The following is a 25,641-nucleotide window of genomic DNA, read 5'->3' as shown; positions in this document are numbered from 1 at the left end:
GTCGGAAAAACACGAGTTACGGGTGGCCTTGAACGCACCATAACGTCTTGTCAGCCGATGGAGTTAGCAGCCCCCGCCCTCGTCATGGATCTATTGGTCCTCGTCCCTACGTCACCACATTCACGCGCATCCCTTGGCTGCACACACAGCCCTGCATGCCGTTCTCTCTCCTCATTGGATAAAGGTTGTAGGATACGAGAAAAGTTTTCTCCTCGGCTCAGAGCAGAGCAGAGTGACTGACAGACCCGTGTTTCTGTCCAAACACTCTATGTAAGTGATTGCCGTCGGAAGATATAACTATTTAAGACTTATATTAACACAAAAATATTGCTTACTTCTGCTTTAAATTGTAGGACGGTTACATTTTTTCAGGCTATTTTCTTTTTTCGTATTGTTTTGCGTCCAAGTCACATGACTCAAGTTTCTGGCCGTGAGAACAAAAAACATGGCAAATATTTCTACACATTTTAGTGGAAAAATCTATATTTTGAGGTAGTTTCTGCATAAAAATGCCCTTTGATTACATTTCTAGCGAGAAATATATATTTTATTCTCATAATAATTGCTCAGTGAATGTACATAATCGTTCGCTTGCTTGTTGTTTTTTCATATCCAGCCAGAATAATTAGAAACGGCAATCTTTTCTGCTGTCGCTAGGTGGTTACATTTTTATATATGATACTGGGTTGAAACAGAGTTGTGTTCGATGCCGTTCAGCCCTCTGCTGTTTGTAAAGAAGGAATTCAACAGGTTCATGTTAACCATCTTCCCCTCATTAGTTATTTATTTAATGACAGTCTCTTTTCTGCAGTCCACTGATGTTCATATCCAGGATTTGTTTTTTGTCATTCTATAGATGAAACAATAATAGAAAATGCAAGTGATCATTTGTTGCAGCTGTAAATGTAAATAGAAATACAGTAAAACTTGTAATATCTGAAATTATTCTCAGAAAATCTTGTTGGGGGAGAAATTTCCTTTTTTTTGTGTATGTGAAAGTACCCATTACCCCAAACTGAGCTGAAGTACAAGTCCTACATTCAATACCAGAAGCAGAAGTACAGATTTAGTAATTAAAACGTAAAAACAAAAGTACTTATTAGAAAGAAAAATGCTTAGATTACTTAGCAATATGTAAATAATTCCTCAAAATTGTATTTGACTGGAATATCCTGCCCCTGAGGAAATCCTACTTTAATAAAGGTGCATTATGTAGGTAATGAACTTTTAATTGAAACACTGTTATTCAATGTAAGAAATACAAACCAGTGAGAGCTCAAAATCATTTTTTATTCAAAATACTCTGGGCCAGCTCCACTGTTTTATGGCATTTAAAAAAACAAACAGGAAGTATGTTTAACACAAACAGACAAAACAAAACATTTTCTCCCCGAGCAGAAAGCTGGAATAGTAACAACCCGGCCGTGTCTGTCATCGTGCTGCTGTTCCGAGGCGAGAACGAGTCACAGTGATGTAACAATCAACACGTCGTGTCGTTGGAGTGGCATCCGATGGCTGTAAACACAAAACATCCTGAAATTAACAACTAAAACCCCTTTTCTATAAATGTACGAGCAAAAAGACGACACAACTTCACCACGGAGACGTCGTCAACCTGCTTCGGCCTCCGATCGTCTCCATCGCTCTGAGCTGGAGTTTAACTTTGGCTTCTGTTCCCCCAAAAAGACGACACAGTCTTTGAAACAACATCATAGTTTTTGTTTTCTCATCGATGACTGATCTGATCTCAGTGATTGTTAGTGAATTTTGATTTGAAGCCAAACGATCAATAGGAAAAAAAATGGAAGAAGTCATTTGTGGACAGATTCTTTCTTGTTCAAGGCCTCGTCACACGTCGGCGGCTCCTGTTTCTGAAGAGACAACCGGTCTTTTCTCAAACCGTCCTCCACCGGTCCTCGGTCGTGGAGAGCTGTTCTGTTCTCCAAACGCCTTTTATGAAAAGCAACAATCAGAATTGTTCTTTTTTTTTTTGGTTTTATTTTCCCGTTTCTCAAACACGGCGACGCCCTCTCACTCCAGCTTCATCACGGGCATCATGTTTTCCTCTTCCTCGTCGTCAGTGTCAAAGAATTCATCCTCGAAGAACGACCCCCCGAAGCCGTACTCCTGCGCGTGGACCGACACCTCGTTGGACATCAGGTGAGGCGAGCCTTCGATGAAATCAGCAAACCTGTGGAAAACAGTGGCACAGTTTATGTTACATGTTAAATGGCATCTTTATCAATATAGCACATTTCATACCAAGGGGCAACTCAATGTGTTTTACATTAAAAAAAAACAGTTAACAGTAAGAACTAGAAACGGAAAAAGAGCAGCATAAAACAGCATAAAAACATACAATTTTTTAAAATGAAAATAACCCAGAATAGTAAAAATTGTAAACATTAAACACACAGTTTAAAAGCAATAAAAAAATAAAGAAAGTACAAGAAAACAATTAAGAGGACTTAAGAGTGCAAATGAAAAATTGAAATTAAAGTTCTTAAAAAGAGCTCAGCCATAAGCACATGAAAAGAGAAATGTTTTTAACCTGGATTTAAAGGGATACTTCACGCAAAATCAATAATTTACTAGAACTTACTTGAAAGTAAGTACTTACTAGAAAAGTGGTGAATTATCAATTTTGGGTGAAGTATCCCTTTAAAATTCACCAATTTTCTACTAGAAAAGTGGTGAATTATCGATTTTGGGTGAAGTATCCTTTTAAAGTGCTTACAGTTGGGGCTAATTTCAGTTCTGCTGGTAGTTTTACTGTGCAATTGCACACTGCTCCCCACCTCTTTGCCCAGAAGACAAAAAAAGTTGCACACTCAAATATCCCCGACTAGTTTACTGTTCATTTCTCCCTAATGTGCGCTTCGAATTGTGAAATGTATGACCTTAACCGTGGTCAGTAGTGCAACTACGATTTAAGTTTTTGCTTGTGAATTATTATTACTGTTAATATCAAGAATGCTAGTGCCAAGAGTTGATGACATCAACTTGATGTTATTTTTTTCATATTATTCATATGGCAATAAATGCAAACTCTATTTTGCCAAAACAATATTGTATTTTGTTATCATTAACTGTAACTCACCTAGATATGGAGTAGCCTAGGTAATGTTGTCAAAATAATCTGTTATTAATCATTATAGTAATAGCCAATAGTATTGATATCTGGAGTTGGAGAGAGGCCATAGCACTAGCATGTGGACGTACTGTGTATGCTCAAGCTGTCGCTCACAGTCGTTCAAGCAGGTCATCAGGGGGGTTGAATTTGTGCTCAGGAGTTTTGAAAATTAGAGGGAACATTGCTCCTGATCCAAGGGCGTAACCACGGTATAGACATGGAGGGGGGGGGGTCCAAATGACAAATAAGATGCAGAGTTTTAACACATTTAGCGTTTATTAGCAGCCCAGCGCAACATGACACTGACAGAGATGAGAGATGGTGAAACGCAACAACAATATAGTGATTTTTTTTTCTTTTTTTTCCTGAGAACCTGTGGCAGACCCATTTATGGGAAACACTGAGATCCCTTCCTCAGAATTTTCTAAAGCATTTCCCACAATCCATGATATTAATTTATGAAAATTAGCTATTTTAGAACATTGTTTTGAGGACTGTCTGTCTCCCTGTCTCTCTCGGCTCTACTCTGCTTAGTAGTTTTATTTACTGCTGACATGTAGGACCAGGTTAAAAAAAAATATTGGTGTCTTGCCTTGTCTATATTCCTGTGTCTTACCTGACCTTCTGCATCGACACGTCTCTGTCTGGCCTCTCCCTACAGCGGGTCTCTCCCTGTCTCTCTGAGCTGCCTGCAGTGTCACCAGATATCATTAGTATTTTTAATTTGATCCATGAAATGTTCTGCTTTTACTGCTTATGTATGTTTACTTTCTTTAACACAGCCAAGCCTAAAATATAAACTACCACCGTGGTTACGCCCTTAACTCTGGTTATGTCCTTAAGTTGATCAAAGGCTGTTCTGGTGACTAATTTGATTTGACCGTTGAAGGTCAGATCTGAGTCTATCTATCAGCGCACCAAGGTTTCAGACACTTGGTCTTTCGTTTCTATAGACAATGACTCAATAAATAAATAATCCATGTAGCAGTATTTACGAGAACCCACATACATACATTCCTACAGACAGAACAAGGACATTTGACTACATTTACATAAAGGAGCATGACTGTATCGTTCATTAAAACATAATTTGTTTACATTGTGGGAAACTCTAGAGGTTGAGTTTTGGTTTCTGATAAAATGTCTCAGTACATATTCTTGTTTTTTTTTTAATTGTACTGTATAATTAAAGCATTAGTACTGTTAAAGTCAGGCTGGCTCACCTCATTGTCAATCACTGTATCAATAAACTTGGTCTAATAAATCATCACTGGTGCCGACATAATTAGTTTCATAATAAACCATGATACTGATAAATTGGAGGTCACATGTTTGTTGTAATGTGGTTTTAACTAATTATAGTATTATTATACTAATTATAGTATTATTATACCGTTTGTGGGATCTGATCTCATTCGTTTTAATGACTCAGTTTTGTGGTGGAAAAAAAACAAAACAAAAACTCCCACTAAATCTACGTTAACTCAACGTGACACAAAAAAACCATCATCAAACTTCCAGGGGGGGGGGTTGTTTTTATCGGAGCGTTATTGAAAGTGCCTCATCATGGTGACAAGTCATGTGAGCCATTGTTTAAAAAAAACTCACATGAGCAACTCTCTTTGTTTGCTGATTAATGCTGATAAATGATGATGTGCAGGAATTTATAAAAATCACAACAACAGAAACGAGCACCTTTTCGGGGACTGCAGCCGGGACACTGCCCTCCAGGGGCTGAACTCGGGGCTGTTGCAGAGTTTCCTCAGCTCCTCCAGAGCACGCCGGGTCTCCTCCTCCCCCTCCTTCTGATACTCCTCCTCGGTCAGGAGGCGACGTGGCTCCGGCTTCCAGCGAACCCACCGCTTTATTCTCCTGCACAACAACACAACACAAGTACTCAGAGAAGATTCACATGACATCATACAAACAAACCGAGTGTGGAAAATGCAGTAAAACACAGGCGGCAACTGAGAAAACATCAATGTGGATGAATCTCAGAGGCTGAAATACGACTTTTCAAAGAACAAAAATATCAAAAATGAATCTTGTGCATTATCAAAAACTCTTTGTGGTGAGCACCATGCAAACCTCACATTTTCCGTTTGTGTCAACTGCTAAAACCATTCTGGAAAAAATTAAAGTCTATTTTTTTGATATCATATTGCAGTTTAAAAAGACACTGGAACCACAATGTATTATTTTAGGAATAACCGCAGCTGAGCTCACAACAGAGAAAGACAAATACTTATATACAGGATTCTCAGAATTGCAGCTCTGAAGCAAATCGCAAATTAACTGTAAAAAATATTTTAGAAATGGAAAGAATTACATACAGAATCAGAAATCAAGAACCAGAATGTATGTATGTACATTCTTTATTATTATTGGGTTTTTTTCTTTCTGTTACCATGAACGTTTTCATTTTTTCTGTTGTTTTTCACTACAAAATACATACATTTTTTTGGGGTCACTCCAACGTCTAAAAAGAAACATGTGTAATGGAATATAAATCAATAATTTGTGCAATCCTGCAATAATATATATATATTGTCTGTTGTTAAGTGTGTGTACTTAGTTTAGAGTATATCAGTGTGTTTTTTCAGTTTCCTTTAGTCAGACTAATGTTGCTGTCTTGTCATGTTTCTTGTTTTTCTTAATTGCACAGTCACTGGAGTATTGCACATACCATTTCACTGCAATGATCTTGTATGTGTATGTATTAGTATGTGACTAATAAATTCTCTTCTTGAATATTAAAAAAGAAGAAAAAAAACTCCTGTGCATACAATAGGAGTCATTAGTGTCCCACACTGCAGTGCTCTAACGCCACCTTCTGTCGGCTTTGAAGACACTCACCTCCATGCAGCGGCCGCCATGGAGACTGGGTACTCCAGGTTTTTGGAGAACACAGCTGCCACGATGATCGCGAACGCCACTTGTGGAATTTGAATTCCTAAGTAAATGAGGAGCAGACCGAACAGCTGCAGCGTCCACGACAAGATGTTGATGCTCCTCTCGTCCACCAGAGGGCCGTAACGGTAGCACACTGCAAAACTGATGAACCCCACCACGGCTGCATAACCTGAGGAAAAAGGAATGAGAAAAGGAAAAATGAAACACTACTGTGAAAAAACTAACATGCAGGAGAAGCTGTGAAACAAAAACCCTGCATGTTGAATGTAGAACTATTTACAGCCTCTGTAAAAGTGACAAAGTTTTTACATGTTTCTCTGACCTTCACACTTGTGTCACATGTTCTGTATGTCAAAGTGAAGCCGTTAAGAGTCCTGCATTTAGATTTAAATTCTTAGAAAGAGCTGTGAACAATTAGTCAAACAGGAAGCAGGAAATTAATTAACTATTTCAATGATCAAAAGAAAAGCAAACATGTAAAATATTTGCTTTGTCACGCATAATAAACTGAATATCTGTGGATTCTGGTAAAATAATAATATAAATGTTAAGATATAACCTTCAACTTTAAGAAAGTATTATGTCTATTTCTGTTTCTACAATTTTATGATCTTATGACTATTACTGACTCTGGTCTCTAAGTTTGGACAACACAGGGAATTTGGTATTTCTCTTAATTTTCTAATATGTAATAGAGAAATGATGAATTGTGAAAATAACTGGTTGATCAATAATTAAAACAATCACCAGTATATTTAAACATTACAGAAAACAAAGATAATCCTGCTCCTTGAGGTTTTAGTTAAGAGATTTATCTGTGTTGAGAATTTCAACAGGTGTTCAGTTACTCTAAAGTTTTTTTTAGGTCTCAATAAGAAATAAAAAGCAACATGTATATTTAAAATAATACGAGCCTTGCTTTGGCCTGATGTTTTCAACTCCATTACGTCACTATCTATATAAAGTCTGTGTTGGTGAAGAGTCGGTACCTAACGCCATGTGCCAGTGTTCTCGCAGGATTACGTTGAGGTTCCTGCAAACGAGCTGGATGGCGTACACGGAGAACGACCAGCCGCCGACGATCAACACATAAAAGGGACTTTTCTGTGGAAGCAACAAACACAACGGAATTAGGATAAATAAGAAGCCAAAGTGATTTTTAAGTCAACACAATCATAATGATAATTGGAGACAATGAAGTACTTTACCTTTGGCAGAAGTCGTGCCAGAATGAAGAAGAGGATGATGAGCGAGGCGATCATGCCTGTGCTCATACCAGCAGAGTAGTAGAAGAGCTGACTCCTTTGTGTGGAAGAGAAAAACAGTTAACACAGAATAATCATGTAAAATCCTATCAACTAAACATAAAGTAAGAATTACCTGCTGAGTGAGTCCGCAAAGACAAACAACATTGTCCCCGAGATAAAAACCAAAAAGAGGTAAATATCGAACTCTGCAAAGAAGAAGAAAAACAAACAAACATATTAATGTATCAGTCATGTCATATCTGTCAATAACTTATGATAAAATGAATTAGTCCTCCACTTACTGCGCATGGGTTTGACAGTGTACTGAGCTCCGTCACTGGGGTCGACCTTGAAGCACGTCTTCTTGCTGAACAGGCTGACGTTGATCGTGGTTTCATTGTGTCGCTCGCGTAGCAAACTCTGAAACCAGCCCCAGAAACTGAAGTTCTCCAGCTCCTGCAGCTCCTCCTCTCCCTCCACAGTCTCCAGCCTGAACACGCTCGAACTCCACACTTTGATCTGCGAGACATTTTCAGTTATAATAAACCACAAGGAAACGGAGTAGCTGTTATTACTCTATTGTTATATGCAGCATGCAGAGGTTTTATTCCCCCGCACTAGAAACAGACATAGCAGTGGCTGTAGATGGATCAACATTTTGAGCATCGTGTCTTATCGATAATTACTAATATTGTGATTATCAACTCAGTTACATAAAACAAATCATACACTCTGGGTTTACGTAACTCACCTGAATCCTTGTCCATGTTTGCCTCCAGCTTGGTACGACAGAGTTTTTGTAGCAGAACCGGTTCGGTCCAGACAGAACATGCTGCTTTCCATCCAGCAGATCTCTTATTGGTTTGTTACCTGCTGGGTTTGACAAGTCAGAGACATGTAACACTGACACAGCTTCATGTGTTACTTTCTAAGATGATCTATATCCCGAGAAATGATGATGCACATACACTTTTTAAATATTATACTTGTTTGTTTCCTGCAGGGATTGTATTTCATTATTTTCACTATAAACAAGTTAACGGAACATGCAATGCAGTGACCAAACCAAAGTGGAAGAATAAACAACATTGCAGAGTGCAGACAGTATCTAATTTGCTACAGAAACCATATGATAATGGTAAGGCAGACCGAACCTTTTCCATACAACTACATATCTCATGATACGCAATAAAACATTTCTTTCCTAAAAATAACATTGACCCAATAACTCCTTTGGTACAGAAATTGAAATCTCAGCTAACAATCTGTGTTGACTCCCTAGTTCAAACTTTGACATCCCACAAACACTCACTTGGACTTAGAGATACTTTATTGATCCCAAAGGAAATTCAAGTATCCAGTAGCATACATAATAATAATATAATATGCACACTATACTCATCCATATAAATTACAGATAACATCAATATGTTATGAGGAAAAAATACTAAAATTACAATGAATGAATAGAAAAAATGTGCCCGATTAAATATGCATAATGTATAAACTGTGCAATGGCAGAAAAAAAAAGACAAGAAGGTGTGTCTTGTGTTTACACCTACCCTCACTTGCCTATCACTTTTTTTTTTTTTAATGGTGTGGTCAAAATAATAGACACCACCTGTCCAAATAACCCAATAACAGCTGCTCAACAACGACACCACACGAAACCACAGCCTCTAAAATGACCATGAAGTTAAACCAACGCCTCTACAATACACTAAACCGAAACCAAAACTGTCTCTGTAAGTAAATATATATCTCTGAGACCTTCAGGAAGTTTTCTTCAATTCCAATATTTCCTGTGTGTTTATAAATACACTGGGGGTCAGCGAGGTGTTTTATTATTAGCATCATGTGAAGACTAAATGAGAGGGCGGGTCTAAAAACTCAGGCACATTTATACCCAGAAAGTCTCCAACAGAAAAATAAAGTATTTAATCGAGTGACATTATGTTTCTCAGACAGAGCAACACTCAGAGGACAGACTGCAGTAACAGGACTATGAGGGATTTATACATAAAGTATCGTAACAACCGTCTAACTACTGAGACCAAAATAAGCTAACCGGAGTTAGCCTGAGCAATGAAACCTCATTAAAAACGTCCTGTAAATGAATATCTCTGTTATTCCAGCGGGGTTTTTGCTTCTTACCTGTTTCCTGTAGCGAGGTTTTAGCTAAACAGACGAGCAGCACCGCGAAAACCTTTAATTTAGCGTTGGAAGACTTGTAACCGTTTATCATTTTCATGCATCCCGCCATGATGAGACCACCGTCATGTCCCGCCTCCTTACGCCTGGTCCCGCCACTTCCTCCTCCGGCCGCTCTGTTGACTGACAGGCCGCTCAGCCAATCAGGACACCGGACTGGATGTCGTCATCACGATGATATTACGTAAATGATAAATGAAAAGGAGCAGGATGAAGAAAAACTTAGGCTATAGTACCTGCACCTCTCTATTGTTATAATTGCATTGTCTTACTATCAACACCAAAAATATACTCTATTTCAAAAAATTAAAGATGATGAAACATACAGCCTAATACAGTAATAACAAGAAAACAAACAAGCAAAATAGCAGTGGACACCACTCCTCTATCTATCTTTTTTCCCCTCCCTCTTTCTCCTTTTTTGTAGGTGCTTATTCCAACTGTAAGCACTTTTAAATCCAGGTTAAAAACATTTCTCTTTTCACATGCTTATAGCTGAGAACTTTAAACTTATCTATTTTTTTTTTCTTTTACTTTTATTTGCTCTTGCTTTTAACTCTGTTTTTAGTGTTTTGTTTGTTTTTATTCTGTCTTATGCTTCTTTTTTTAATGTTTTGTCTTTATGTAAAGCACATTGAGTTGCCTTGGTATGAAATGCGCTATATAAATAAAGATGCCTTGCCTTGCCTTGCCTTGCCTTATCTTTTGTTTTTTAAACATTTTCTTTAACTGAGATATACTTGTACAACTTTTCAGTTCAACTTTTTTTTGATTGGATAATAAAGACATAGGCTATATCCTACCCATAATATGCCCTAAATAAAAAAAAAATAAAAAAAAATACTTTAATCCAAAAAAATATTTTCAATCAAATAGGCTGATAACTCACCTCAATCAACCTTGTTAACTGATACCAATGCTGATATCAACTATGTCTGTAAATTGAATGATAACCATGCACACAAGACCTTTTTTTATTTGAAACATAAATGTGGAAACTAACAGATATAAGAGAGGGGAGAAAAGCCAGCACACTCTAAATATTCCTTTGATGTTTCTTTATTGTAGGACAGACAAGCACAGACGTTTCGACCGAAGTCTTTTTCAATGTCCTCTCGTTTTCAACTAACAGATATAAAACATTGTCTACTACTAAAACATTTCTTTATTGCCATTCTAGACACTCAGGAGCGTAGAGAAAACTTTGAGACATTACGGAGGATAAACTTGTATTTTAAGATTTCTTTAGATTGTGAATTATACATTATTATCATCAAATGTAAAATATATGAATTAATATGATTTTTTATAAACAGATAATTTAAATACATCAATAAAATGACAGTAAAAATTACTTTATATAATTGTACTAATTTTCTGTAGCTCAAACTCTTGTTCTCTTTTCCTTTCTTACCAGCCGACAACAGCACCTGCAGTTTGACATTGGTGGAGTAAGTAAATATATAAAGGAGGCATATGGGAGTCGCTGAGGGATCAGCTGTTCCTATATGTAAAGGTGTAGTCTTACTGTTGGTTTTGTCTTATGAAAACACCATGAGGTTGTAAATGTTGAAGCCAGCAAAGGATTTGAGGGTTCTGTGGTAAGATGCAAAATAAACATAGAAGAAAGACAAGTCTGAAGTCTCTGTATAATTTTAAACCACTAGATGGCAGCTACCAACCTTTTCTCACTTTCACTGGTGAATCAGGATGCATGTGTAAAAAAAAAAAGAAAGAAAAGAAGAGGAAGAAGGTAGTTTTAGCCTTGTTTGTTTTGCTTACGAGATAATTTGGCACCTCCTGAAAGACAATACGGGCGCAGTTTTAAAGGAGAGCATCACTGTTGTCTTACCTCAGTTAAGTCACGTGTTGAGTGAATCATAAAAGCACAATGAAGGAGGTCAAAAGCCTTTTACGTGTGTAGGTATAATAGATTAGTCTGCTCTTTTGAAATGAGTTGGAATATTTGAAGATCAGTTTTGTGTGCAATGTAAAAGAAACAAATCATTGACTAGAAAGACAAGAGAGGAGGAGAAGAGCAAGTCCTTGTGAAACAGAAAGTATCAACTTTTCTGTTGTGTTGTTGGCCTCCGTGCCAGGACAGAAAAGATCTGCATGTGTCAAAATGAAGTATGGAGGGGCTTTCTGCTTTCATTATTAGAGCACCCCAGACACATTAAAGTAAAAATAAATTTAAACTTAATACAACACACTGCAGAAAAGATGAGAAGAAGAATAAGAAGAATAAGCTAACAATATATATAATATAATAGCATAATTTTATTATTGGCACAAACCAAATCCACTTCCTGAGAATGAGTAAACTAGGTCACAAAGATGTCATCGGTTCACTAGCTGCTCAGATTTATGGGTCATTCAGGTGTTTGTTTTTTGATACACTTGTTATACAGTATAAGATCAGCTGAGGGCAGCGATTTGGTCCACTTCACACACCTTAACAGCTGCAATGCGAGGAGACATGCTGTGAAAGTCAGACATACAGTACATACACCCACAATGCATTAACAACCAGTTCTGACAAACAATTCTCATCCAAACCTTTTTAAAAAAATATTTTTTATCTCATATGGTCATCGATTGGAAATGGAACAAAGTGTTTATACCATAAAAGTGTGACGTTTCAATACTTGATTTTTCCACAGCGTGTACAAAGACTTGTGACTTTCACCACATGACCATAACCTTGAGTAACAAGTCCACTTTGTTCAGCCTAACACACCAAGCGTTTGTCGTCATAACACACACTTGGACACTCATGATGTTTACTTTGTCCGGCTAAACAGCAAAGCACAATGTCAAATTATGATCTCAATTCAACCCATAACCTAATTTAAGATGCCTTCTGTAGGCTATTTCGACCAAAAGTCAAGTGGTCACAGCAGCGGCACTGAATTATGTGTTGGCTGTAAATGTTGCTCAACACGGTTATTTAGCAGTCAGAGGATGTTACTCAGTACATAAAGAGGAAACAGTAAACCTTTGACATGATGTTTCATATCCTACTTGCTGGCTTTCAGAGAACAAATGGGTGGAGACTATTTCATTCGTATTTTTCACATTAATTAGCTTTCCATCTGTTATGCTTCCAGTCAGTGATGGAGTTGGCTCCCTGGTTGGTGCAGCCATATTTACTTGACATAAATATTGGATATCTGGTATTCTTGTTTGCATTGTGTCACCATTGCTCTTTGAATAGTAGCCATCAAAACTTTCAAATTGTTTTGCATCATTATATTCAACTCAATTCAATCCAAAAACACTTCATTTGTCTCCAGTAGCCAATTTAAAAAGTAGCTTTAAAAGGCAACACGTGTCACAGACAGCACTGAAGAGTTGACAAAAAAAACACACAAAAAACAAAACATACAAGTAAAGTGCTTAGTGTAGTGTGATTGTAAAGTGCTCTAAGGGCAGAGGATGTTGTTGTGATGCCATTTAAGCCCTTTGAGACAAACTGTTTGTAAAAAAAACGGGCTAATAAAATTGCCTTGCCTTAAGTAGCTACTCAGGGTTCAGAGTTGAGAAGCTGGACATGGACAGCCCTGGGGACAATGTGGCCTATCATATTGTAATACCCATTATAGTGTAATCTTCACCTCTAATTATATATTTAAAACCAATTATTTGATTCAGTCAAGGAAGTAAGATACCTTATTGGTCAAATGGTCCTTTCTACTACCTTACCAAAATAGCCTATACTATGAAGTTTGAGGTAGGCCTACTTCCAATGCCTACTTTGACTATATAGTAGGCTATAGTTACCCATATACAAAATAGCTATTGATTATTAAGACCTTTTCTTTTTTAGTTTATATTGTCCTCTTGTGGAGTTTATTTCTAAGTAAAGTTTTGTTTTATGAGAGTAGCCTACCACAAAAACCTCATCGGGGGTTTCACAACCTGGTGAGACGTTGGGGGGCAGCAGGGAATATATCCAGCCGGGGGCCCACAGCAAATTTTTTGACTGAGAGATGGGTTCATGTCATTTTAAAATGGATTAAAACAAAACAAAACAAAACAAAACAAAACAAAACAAAACAAAACAAAACAAAACAAAACACAACACAAACACAAACAACACGGGTTTGTTTATAAATGGGCGAAGGTGAGGGGGAAAAAATTGAAGTGGATCGAGTAGCTTACCAGCGGCAACACCTAAGCGTTGATAGGAGTTTAGTTTTTAACGAGGAGTCCATGAAGGCAGCATCCAGTATTTGGTCAATAAAGTGAGAAGTAGTGGAGGAGGAGGGGGAGGTAGGTGGGAACAGCAGCACCGCCGAGTCGCCGACGAAGGGAGGGACTACAGGCGGTACAAGTTTTGACCAAATTTTCAACACAGCGTCTTCTTCCCTCAGCGCAGGACTTTACAGACTTCTCCTACAAAGGTAAGCGTTAAGAAAGCCACCGAATAAAAAACCTTTTTTTATTTTATTTTTTCTTGCTGCTAACCGTTACTTCAAAAACTAACGGTTGTTTGAATCGAGGGTTCTAACGTTAACCGACGACGTAATATTTTCTCAGCTAACAAAGTAACAGTCGAGAGGGGGGAAAAAAAAAACAAAAAATAAAGTGCTCTCCGACCAGACCACCGTGGAGGTGTATTATAAGTACAGGGAGCAGATTTAAGCTAGGCGTTGGTGTGTTTATTTAAGACTAACTCGGTGGTGAAACTCTTTAACAAATTGAATTAAGAGAAGCGGCTGTGGTTGATTTAATTTGGCAACTGGTGAGAGACAACTGCTGGTATTGTTGCTACGGTGATTAACGGTCAGTCAGGGCAGCAGCGGGGCAGCAGCACGACGGGGCAGCGTCCGCAAATCTGACGCACTTTTGATCCCGGTGTGTCCGTCGGTGTGCGTGGGATTTCCCGTCAAGGCCTGTACGGATTTTTTTTAACACTTTTAACTTCACCCTGTGTGATGGATTTATACTGTATTAAAAGCCCTATTACTATTGTGTTTTTTAGAGTTATCAAAGTTAGCATAAAGTCAGTGGCGACACCAAACTGGATTGATATGTTATCTCTCAGGTGGAATAAAGTTAAATGACTGAGCTATGACTTATTGCTTATTTTATAGGGAATAAAAAAAGTTCAGTTTTTCATGGGGTCTTCATGGTTCAAGGCCTTTTTCTTTTTTTTTATAGCTTTAGGATTGTGCTAGTCACTTTCCCTGTGAAAATGAGTCAGATCTTCCTCCTGCTCCTGCTCATATTACAGCTGATGTAATGCTCATGTCTGCCCCGGGATAAGTTAAATAAAAACTCTCTTCTGACACAACAAGCTTGCTTTCGTTTTTGATTTGTTTTTTGTTTTTGTCTTTCAGGATACTGGTTCACAGCAGCCATGGCTGTAGAGGGGGGAATGAAATGTGTGAAGTTCCTGCTTTTCTTTTTCAACTTTATTTTCTGGGTGAGTAAAGAGTCAACCACTTCTTTCAACATTTACTACTATAAGGAAAAAAAGAAAGAAAGTGGGCGTGGATGGATACTGCTGGGAGCTTGTGGTGGCCAAAATTAAAGCAAGTAGGGAACAAACAGGAAATAAATTTAGGGTATTTTTTTTACAGTTGGGGAAATAAAATAAGCTGATTGGCCTTATAGAGACCATTTAGGTTTAGAGCATCTGAAATAATTTCACTCTAGGGCGAGCTTTGTGTCATCATCCCTCCCGTCTGCCAACCGCATGACTTTGTGCATGGGTTATGGCCTTGTTACCCCCCTTTAAGGTGAACACACAGTATGTAATCATCTGTAAAATCAGCTGACGGACACACACGCTCACTCACACAACCCCTGACATACCAGGTCGATCAGCTCGAGTTGTTCTTCCTTGTTAGGTCGGAGGACTCGTGCTTGTACCGTTTGTTTACATTGTACATGATGATGGCAGATAGTACTGCATTCATGGCTCAGATAACAGGACCGGGCCCTCACGTTTCCTGGTTTGTGACTTACTGTAGTGTATTCCTTTCACGGTGTGGTCCGAGGGCTTTGGAGCGAGATGTGGTGATGATGGAATGTGAATCTTATGACCAGATTTCACAAGTGTAACGGTATCATGTGACTCATCCAGATTAACGTGTTTTTTCTTTTCTTTTTCTCCCATCGTTCACTCACACAATGCCACTTCCTGCTTTAAACAGTAGTGTTTGTACAGTGAACTGTGCTACTTGGGGAAATATCTGATAGTCATTTCACACAGTGGGCAAAGCTTATTCTATAGCTTTGTAAGTATCTGATAGTGAATAATACAGTAGAATATAATTGTAAGTATAAAATGTACAGTATTTGTCAACAGTTACAACTACTCTCATGAAGTTATAGTTTCAACTACAAACCATTATCAGCCAAAAATATGTTTTTATACAACAGCATCCACCGATGAGAACTCAAACAGCTGAGTTGTAGTTGTTGAGTACACATATTTACATCTGCTTTCAGCTACATTATAGTGTGTTGTTAGCCATCTCTAATCCAATCCAATCCATTTTATTTATAAAGCACAATCTTAAATAAACACAAAGGTTTCCAAAGTGCTGTACAGTCTAAGTGCTCTATATTTAATTAGTAAACGCTGCATATGAATGTTAAAGAACCAAAGCTAATCATGATTTTCTGTATATATTAAAGAAAGCAGTGTACAAACATTCAATAGATGTATAAGACACTCTTATGTAGATTTATCTGTCAAGAACTAATTACCTTATCAGTGGAGGCTGATATGTCTTATCTCAACCGTACCAGATAATGGATCACAATTGTAATTTAATAAATAGATTAAAAATAAGTTCTCATGGGAAAAGTTATGAGTGTAAACAAATCAATATATTTATACATGCATCAAGCTGTTTTCTGCTCTGTTTACTGTTTATAAATGCCACCCAGGCAGAGTTTAGTAAAATATTGTTGTGTTGAAGTTATGATTAAACAGTTTAAAAGCTTCAAAAGGTGAATATCACTCATCTTTTAAAAATTAATAAAAGGTTTTAGAGTATAGTAAAATACCTGTTAATTTTCTCGCAATCAACTAAGCAGCTAATTATTTCAATATTTCAGCTCTACTTATTCATCAAAAACTTATAGTTGAGTTAAAGCAAAGAATGTCACAGCAAACTGGATTAAAAACCTTTTTCTATCCTTTTGTTGTATTTTATTTGGTGCTGTCGTGGGCTCGATGTGACCTATTGAGCTGTTTGCCTGCTCTGTTCACGTCTTTATGTTTTCCTACGTCAACCATTAGCCACCTATTTGACTCAAGCTCAAATATTGACTTTTGGTGGTGCCAACAAGGGCAGGTTTACGGATGAAGCTCAACATGGATGATAACATCACAAACTGGGCTCATGTGTCATCCGACTGTAAATCTACAGACTTCTTGTGTAATTGCAGAGGGTTTAGATCCTGCCAGGACCATGTCTGGTCATTTTACTGATTTCTTTGTATTTATTTTTTATTGTCAATACTGAAGAGTAGTAAGACCAGTTTGGCTGGGAGCTATTTCCTGGGGCTTCTGTTCATTTGTGTACGGTGGCTTAGCTATACTTCTTTTTAATAGATGAAAAGAAAAGAGTGGTACGGAGTAAATATAGAGAGAAAAAGTATACCTGGCTTTGTCTCGAGTAACACACAAATGAATTTGTGTCTAACCTCGTCTACCTCATTACAGGAAGTATTTGTTTTTGCTGGGTGACATTAACAGTTCAAGTGAAAGGTGATCTCACAACACAATGAAACCATTTAAAAGTTCATATCCTCATGTTTTGAGTGTTTATCAGTCGTGGTGAAACTAAATGTTGATTAGTAGATAGAAAAAAGTAATTTCTTTAAGTTAAAGTGTCAAAAAGCTACAATTACCAGTCTCTCATGTGAATGTTTTCTGGTTTTCTCAGTCCAGTACGATAGTTTGAGTTTTAAGTCATACTTTCGGTTTTGAATTAGGGTTGCGACTCAATATTTTCAATATCATTTCAATATCAACTGTTATTATTGAGTCTATGAAATATCATATTGGACAATATTTGCCTCATTGACTGACATTGACCTTCAGAAAATACTGATGGCAGTGGCCGATGTTTATCTGAACAGTGGCATTATATTGTGCTGACTCAAAGGAGAAGCCTGTTTTTGTTGTTGTTTTTTTTCCTCTTTTTTGGGGGGATGTAACTCTTCCTAGATCCCAGAGGGCGCGTGCACGATCGACTTGTTTAAGTCAGATGAGCAAAAATGTCGTTTGTGTGGGAGTAATTGAGATTTCTTGGTTTCCTTTACACAAAAGAGGAATAAATAACAGAGAAAAAACATCGGTACCAGCGTCGGCCTTCGGCCAAATTGTTATTTTAAACATTGGTATCAGTATCCGCATCCCTAATAACTATTGATTGTCTATAAAATGGTCAATGTTGAAATGCTGTATTAAAAATTCTGATAAAACAGTGGGAGTAATAAGTCATCTGGGTTTGAATCAGACGCAACTAATCTCACGTATTGTCTGACCAAGTACCAAGTTACTGCAGTGAGAATGAAACGGTCTGTTCATCTGTACGTTTCGCTCGTTGCAACACTAAAGTTGAGTCATGAACAATGTCGAAAGTGTTTCTGCCTTTTTCTGCTTCTCCACTTGTCTCCATCCATCACTTGACCAGTGACGTGCTCATCCACACACAGTCATCCATGGATCACCATTAGTGTGTCTGTTCACCATACACATTAGATTATTACACTAGTAGATGGATAGATTCTTTATTTATCCCGAAGGAAATTCAGTTTCTCAGCTGCACAGTCAGTCATCAACAAATCAATCAATAAAAATAGTGCATAGAAACAGGGTAAAAGAATAATTAGCAATAAAGAATTAAAGTAGGTAATAAATAGTAAATTAGTGTGACAATAAATAGCCAGTGATACTAAAGTAAAAGTATAATGCAGTAGTGTTTTTTTGGTCGTATGCCATCACAGATGTTCCTGCATGTGTGGAGAATATGAGATAATAAGTTTACTGACATGTCAAACAAAAAGGTGGAAAATCCCCACGAGAAGCACCTTGATAGATAGTTACATTAGAGGGTTATTTGTCTTTCAGTCGATTTCCTGAGTAATTAAGCTCTGGTGATCTGATCTGTTCTCAGATTACATCTCTCCTGACTGCACGGCCAAGTCTCTGTTTGATAACAGCACAGTCAGACGTTGAGGATACCCTGTTTGTTTTAGAGCTCGTTGATCTCGGATGATCGTGGTCAAACACTTCTCCCACACAATGGACCTTTATGAAACACTCCCTTCACTCCACCCAGAGCAGTGACACATGAATATTACAGTTAATCACATGATCATTTTACGTCTGCGTTCAGGAACCGATAACTGTCGCAAGTTCCTTCTCTCGTTAGTGACAAGTCATTTAGTGGTGGTGTGTCAACAACACAAAGGGAAGGAAATGTTTAGAGTCCTGTAAACAAGTGAATTAATGAGTGAATGTGGTCATCACCATCTTTCAGGTCCGGTTGGAAACATCTCAACAAAATACACACTCAGTTAAAGTGTGTGTTAGTGTTATTATCTTTGAGCATGTTTACACTCTTCATTTTGCGTATTACAGCTTCACAGAGCTGTTTAGACGGCCTCTGTGTCCAGTAGATGTTTCAAGAAGTATTTTTTAAATTTGCCTTTTGGTCTAAAAATGGGAAGATAATCAATTTGCCCAGAATAATTTTCAGATATAAATCGGATAATAAAACTCAAAACATCTACTCAGCATAACAAGTAACACATGGCCACTTCATTTTCCATCTGTAGTTTTTCAGCCTGGAGATTTTGTTTGTTCGTGTCAAGTTTAAAAAACATGTCATTTAATTTCAGATTCAGTTTCAGAATAACTTTATTTTTCCCTGGAGGGAAATTTTTCTTTGTTACAAACTCATGAATTGTAAGAGAAATCAACACAAAGTGAGATATACATAAATAAAAAGCAAATAAAACTAATATTTTCCACTGTGCTCTCAATGAAATGTGTCTTTATTTCTACTACACAAAAAGAGCAGAAATGAACTAATCTAAACAAATGTTTCCTTTTCCACGCAGCTATGCGGTCTAGCGCTGATTGTGGTGGGGATCCTGGTCCAGGTGGCTCTGCACCAAACCTTAATGATCCGTGACGCAACGGCGTCGGGAGCTCCCATCGTCATCATCGGGATCGGCGTGGTGATCTTCTTCATCGCCTTCTTCGGCTGCTGCGGAGCCTGGAAAGAGAACTACTGCATGGTCACAATGGTGAGTCAAACAGGATAGTTCAACCTTTTGGCAAATTGGCCCATTGCCATAATCCCTGTAGTCATAGCAGTAGGTTCGTTACCTTTAATTGTCGGTGCAAGCTATTTTTAGAAAGGCGGAGCAGAGCTGCGAACTGCTCAGAGCTACGCTACGGAGGCTAATGGGATTTCTTGGTTTCCCTCATCAAACTCATCAAACACACAATCCAACAACTCCACAACGCTCTGGTGGACAAGTTGTGACCTGCACATTCACCACGCTATGAGATAATAACAGAACGTTACCAGACAGAGTTGTTTTAGAGGTAAATGCAGAAACTGGTTGCTGAAAAGCGGATATCAGCGGTTTTGAATGAATTTACCTCTAAAACAACTCTGTCTCATGAACAAATGAATCTTAATGAATCCTTCGTTTCTTGCTCTCCTTTAGTTTGCCATCCTCCTCTCACTGATCATCATCGCTGAGATCGCTGCAGCAATCGCCGGATACATCTTCAGAAACAAAGTGAGTGTGTTTCCCCACAGTTTTGTGTTTTATCTAATCCCCTGTATGAGCTGTTTTGTTTTTTTTTCTTTCTCATCTTTTTATTGGTTTTTCAAACATAGTACATCTGTTCATTTGTAATCAGTTGTTGAGGTGAGTAAGATTAACGTGACATATAAGAGCAGGTAGAATTGAGAGAATGACGAAGTGTTTGAGGAAAGGTCCCCACACATTTATGAGCTGAGTTTTAACTTCTGCTGCCACGTTGTGTCTCCTGTGCAGATCACGAACGTGGTCCAGGACAGCCTCACTGACATGATCAACAACTACAACAACAGCACCGACGAGTTCAGAGCCAGCGTGGATAAAATGCAGGAGGATGTGAGTTCTCTGTAAACGCTCCTGCTCCCTGTTGTTTACTCAGTCTGACAACACCTTCTTGTAACACTGCTGCATCCTGTTGGTCCGCGTTGCATGACATGACATGACATGACAGTGTGTTTCTTGGCACCGTCTGTTGACACAAGAAGTTATGTCCCTTCACAGTACATCGGTCATGTGCGGCCTCATACCTGGCGAATCCATATTTAACGTTTTGCATTTGACTCGTTTCTCACTTCCAGCTGAAGTGCTGTGGTGTGAACAGCTCCGCCGACTGGAAAGGCTTCAAACCCGGCGGGACCTCGGTGCCCGACTCCTGTTGCGTTAATGTCACCAAGGACTGTGGAAATGGAGCCATGACAGACCCTGCCAAAGTGTACCAGAAGGTAAAACACATTAACACACCGGTTAACAAGTTAAATGAGATTGATAATCACCAATGATGGCAGACATACAGAAGAAAAGCAGCAGATGTATCTTTCAACAGCACAACTAAACACACTAAGTTGTTTTTATCGAGTGGTCAGTCGATGATTAGTGTTTCCAATCATGACTCACTAAATAATTAGCACTTGTGGAGATCTTTCCAGATTCAAAAAAAGGGTTCTGAATTTATTTACATGAACAAAAATACTCTCCGTGATTGACTTCAAACAATGAGCAAATAAAAACTTAATGTAGTGGTTGATGAACTGTTTGACTCCTCACTCCCTCAACACAAAAGGCAGACAAATCAATCAATCAATTTGTTTATTTCGGGCATGTCAATTTAAATCATCATCATCACACTTCATCTTCGTTCAAATAATACAATACACATGGCCGAAAGGGAAAGCGGGAGAAGCAAAAGCTTATCTAGTCCCGCCCCCATTACCCACAGAATAAGAATATTTGTCATACATACATATCTTTTTTTTTTTTCTTCTTTTCTTCTTTTTTTTTTTTACATTTTGATGTAACATTCTTTTACGTATGACATTTTGACATAACATGTTACGGTAGTAGATAGTATACAGATCATATCATAATTTTTTCCATTGTTTTTGCTTTTTTACATTTTGATATAACATACTTTTACTTATCAAGGAAAACCAGCTGTCCTCTCTCTCCCTAATCACAGGAGGAGCAAAGAACAATCATAATAAATAATAGTTCATCTTCTACAATATATGATCTAGAACCTTAGATAATTAATCATCATTATCATTAGCGTTATTTTGATGTACCGTTATCCAAAAGATCTATACAAAGAATCAATAGGCTCCAACAGCAACCTTATCAGCTGTCAAAGAAATGATGTCAACCCTCTGAATTCTTACATTTTCAGTCTGTTTTTACTTTCTGACAAACCTTCACCCTGATATTGATACATCTGTGATGAGCTGATATGAGCTGATTTCTGTTGCTTTACACTCCAGTGTGAAGTGAACACAGTCACCCGTTGACAAACCCACACAGAACGAACGATGTCTCAACCTCATAGTTCTGCTTTGCTTCTTATTTTCTAAGAGCTCAGTGTCGGCGTCACTGCCGACATCAAGTCTTTTACTCAAACAGCTGCTGATTCAAAGACACACCGTTGGTAAAGAGTTGGTCAGAAAGTAAATATTAAGACAGAAACAAGACTCCAAAGGGATTACAGTATAATGTCACTTGGTGCCAAATACATGTCCACACACAGACACACACACACACACCCAGTATATGTATGTTGCAAGTCTTCACACAAGTGCATGTAAACTAGAGATGTGTGGTGTAACTGACTCCAAACATGGTTAGTAACAAACAACAGAGAATATACTTGTTTTTTAAAAACTTTTTTTTAATAACAAACATAAAACAACACGTATTCAACATAAAACTACAACAAAACATAACATATTCAACAACATACATCTACAACAAAATATACATCTAACGACACAGAAATAGATCAAAACCTATAATCAGTATGTGCATACTACATATCTCTCAACTTTTAATACACGCACCATAAATTCATATCATAACTCAAATAAATAAACGATTACCGTAAGTAACTCACTCAAACTCAACCCAAAAAACAACAACATTAAACTAACCCTAACCCTTCATCCTAAGTTTTTGTTATTAGAAAACTTCCCATCTTTTCTATGTCTGCATTATATTTCTTATTTTTTGGCATTGTTGGCATGTTTGATGAATGATGAAAGAATATACTTGTTAATACACAGCTCATATGACACACAACACACACAATGTGACACGTTATTGAACACACAAGCTGTGTAGCAAAGGGAAACGTTACCACATCAGTAGCCAAGTGGGTGTGAACTATCTATGTCCTGCTGCACAGACTGTGAAGCTGTTTTTAGGCAAATTTATAATTTAAAAGTGTGTATTTAAATATAGTTATATATTAATAAAATGACATTCAAACAGTTACGATAATATAAACAAAACTTTAAGCTTTAAAAATAAGTCTGTGGTTTTTACCCCCCCGAGGCAAATCGTGTCAGTGAACAATCCAACCGGTGGAGTGTGACGACAGGATGTAACCTGTGTGTGTCTCTGTGTGTGTGTGTGTGTGTGATGCAGGGCTGTCATGATGCTGTGGAGGCCATACTGAAGAAAAACATCCTGTGGGTCATAGTGGCAGCTCTGGTCATTGCTTTCCTGCAGGTACGTAACCATCAATCAATCAATAGTTAATAAAACACTGTTACACACAGAAGTATGGGGGAAAAAACATGTTTTTGATGTAAGTCTAAAACTGTTTAAATCCCACTATTCAGCTTTTAGAAGCAGCTTACAAACTTTGAATAAATGTTTTTTAATGCACTTTAATTGAATTATATGACACAGTATTTGTCAGGAATGATGAGTTATCTTATCGAGGTGTATTTCATATTGTTAAACTATTGTTATTCATTATTTGTTTACACACCAGCCTCCACTTATGGGGTTGTCTTCCGTGACTGCAGGATACAGACAGACAAACATCTTTTATGCCTTCTTATCCTTCACTGTATCAGTGAATTTAAATGAAGGTGACTCAGAAAACATTGAGGTTGCTGATTTCCACTCTTCTGGTCGCTTTTTTAGTTTTATTTTTTATCACAGTGCATTAGAAAAAACACATTACGACTTTTTTTTATGTGCTTACAACTACAGCTGTACTGTGTCATGAGCCATTTATATAATTTATCAGACAACTCAACGTGCTGATGTGTCGTCTCCTCGTGTGTGTGTGTGTGTGTCTCTCCTCCTTGCAGATAATGGGCATCGTGTTCGCCTGCTTGTTGATGAGAGGAATCCGCAGTGGCTACGAGGTCATGTGATTCACCTGAGCAGGACGGTGGCTGCTGAGGTCGCGCTCTGTGGGAGCGTCAATTGGAAACTTTAAATACGTTCATCTTACAGTTCAGAAATATTTGCACAGAACAACATATTTTCCCTTTGTATTGATATTTTGGATATTTTTTTTTCATAAGATAACACATAATATCTCTGCTTCAGTCCTGTGCATGTGTAGGAATTCAAAGAGTTAGAGAAATATTCACGTCCACTTCGATGTCAGTTTGTGCTCTTGTTGGTTTTTCCAGGGATTCTGACAACTTTTACTTCTGCTTGTTCTGGTAGAGACTTTTTTGGACATGTTTGGCATTGAGTTTTTATTTCTTGCTGATTCCCGACAGGTTGTTGTTCTATTTTTATTAAAGACTCTTTAAATTACATCCGACTTTGCTGTGAGTGTTAATACTGTACTAAAAGGGGGAACAGAAAATACACCGTATTGTATTTGTTTGTTTTTTATTTCAGACACAAATCCAGGATAGTGTGTATAATATAATATTGGCACAGCAGCACAACATTCAAAACAAAGCAAATAATATTACATATTAAAAAAAAGAAAGAAAGAAGGGATTAGTTACAGAATATAAGTCTCAACAACTCATATTTCAGACATAGTGTGCCAGTTCTTGTGAAAGGCACAGGAAACAAATGACAATTTCCTACTTCATAGCTCACAACACCAAACACCAGCACACGTAGATGTGAGGTTCCTCTTTAAAAAAAAAAAAAAAAACTAAACAAAACACCCTGAATCAGGCTTAAAGGGATAGTTCAACATTTTGGCAAATTGGCCCATTGCCATAATCGCTATAGTCATAGCAGTAGGTTCATTACCTTTAATTGTAGGTGTAAGCTATTTTCAGTACGGCGGAGCGCAGCAGCTGGCTGCTCAGAGCTACGCTATGGAGGCTAACGGAATTTCTTGGTTTCCCTCATTAAACTCATCAAATTCAACATCCCAAAACTCCACAGCGCTTTTGTAGACAAGTTGTGACCTGCACAACCACCACGCTATGAGATAATGACGGAACGATACGAAACAGAGCCGTTTTCGAGGTAAATACAGGGTAAATACGGAGACTGCTTGCTGAAAAACTGTCCCTGAACGCAACGCGCATCAGCGGTTTTGTATGAATTTACCTCGAAAACGGCTCCGTTTCGTATCGTTCCGTCATTATCTCATAGCGTGGTGGTTGTGCAGCTCACAACTTGTCTACAAAAGCGCTGTGGAGTTTTGGGATTTTGTATTTGATGAGTTTAATGAGGGAAACCAAGAAATTCCCTTAGCCTCCATAGCGTAGCTCTGAGCAGCCTGCTGCTGCGCTCCGCTGTACTAAAAATAGCTTACACCTACAATTAAAGGTAACGAACCTACTGCTATGACTATAGCAATTATGGCAATGGGCCAATTTGCCAAAATGTTGAACTATCCCTTTAAAGCTTGTATTAAATGTTGTGCCTATGTGGTCTCTCCAGGATAAGTTAATGTCAGTCAGCCTTCGGAGTAAGAGAACATCAAGTAAACAGTAAAGTGCCATAACAGCTTCGTGTTTTTTCTTTTTAGAGCAGCGACTCAACTCCAGTGCTGCGAGATGAATCCAAAGAGATTTTTAGAGGGAGACAACATGTTCAGCTCTGCAGCCGAGACGCCTC

The 25,641-nt window shown here is 37.9% G+C and overlaps 2 protein-coding genes across 4 annotated transcripts; one reads left to right on the top strand and one right to left on the bottom strand.

The window, feature by feature from the left end:
• Positions 1-1,269: 1,269 nt before the first annotated feature.
• Positions 1,270-9,604, bottom strand: nemp1 (nuclear envelope integral membrane protein 1). 2 transcript variants are annotated; one of them, XM_085782765.1, is made up of 9 exons: positions 9,448-9,604; positions 8,045-8,166; positions 7,596-7,812; positions 7,427-7,499; positions 7,255-7,348; positions 7,036-7,150; positions 5,990-6,215; positions 4,829-5,005; positions 1,270-2,191 (listed from the first exon to the last, which is right to left on the bottom strand). In XM_085782765.1, the coding sequence occupies exons 1-9, from the start codon at positions 9,554-9,556 to the stop codon at positions 2,032-2,034; spliced, it is 1,293 nt and encodes a 430-aa protein (XP_085638891.1). In that variant the 5' UTR covers positions 9,557-9,604; the 3' UTR covers positions 1,270-2,031. The 2 variants fall into 2 exon arrangements, with proteins under 2 accessions (XP_085638891.1, XP_085638892.1); XM_085782766.1 differs by having other exon boundaries at positions 8,045-8,163; positions 9,448-9,598.
• Positions 9,605-13,814: 4,210 nt separating this feature from the next.
• Positions 13,815-24,368, top strand: cd63 (CD63 molecule). Of its 2 annotated transcripts, none has more exons than XM_085782763.1 (8): positions 13,815-13,910; positions 14,850-14,935; positions 19,600-19,788; positions 20,218-20,292; positions 20,554-20,652; positions 20,895-21,038; positions 23,230-23,313; positions 23,907-24,368. In XM_085782763.1, exons 2-8 carry the CDS (start codon positions 14,870-14,872, stop codon positions 23,970-23,972), a joined length of 723 nt encoding a protein of 240 aa, XP_085638889.1. In that variant the 5' UTR covers positions 13,815-13,910; positions 14,850-14,869; the 3' UTR covers positions 23,973-24,368. The 2 variants fall into 2 exon arrangements, with proteins under 2 accessions (XP_085638889.1, XP_085638890.1); XM_085782764.1 differs by lacking the exon at positions 13,815-13,910 and adding an exon at positions 14,381-14,404.
• The last annotated feature ends 1,273 nt before the right edge of the window (positions 24,369-25,641 follow it).

Source organism: Trachurus japonicus, chromosome 7 (genome assembly GCF_045865225.1).
Source record: "Trachurus japonicus isolate A0001 chromosome 7, Traja_1.0".
In the NCBI taxonomy this organism is placed as follows: Eukaryota; Metazoa; Chordata; class Actinopteri; order Carangiformes; family Carangidae; genus Trachurus; species Trachurus japonicus.
Note: the sequence above shows the minus strand (reverse complement) of the source record. Positions and strands in the feature narration are given on the sequence as shown.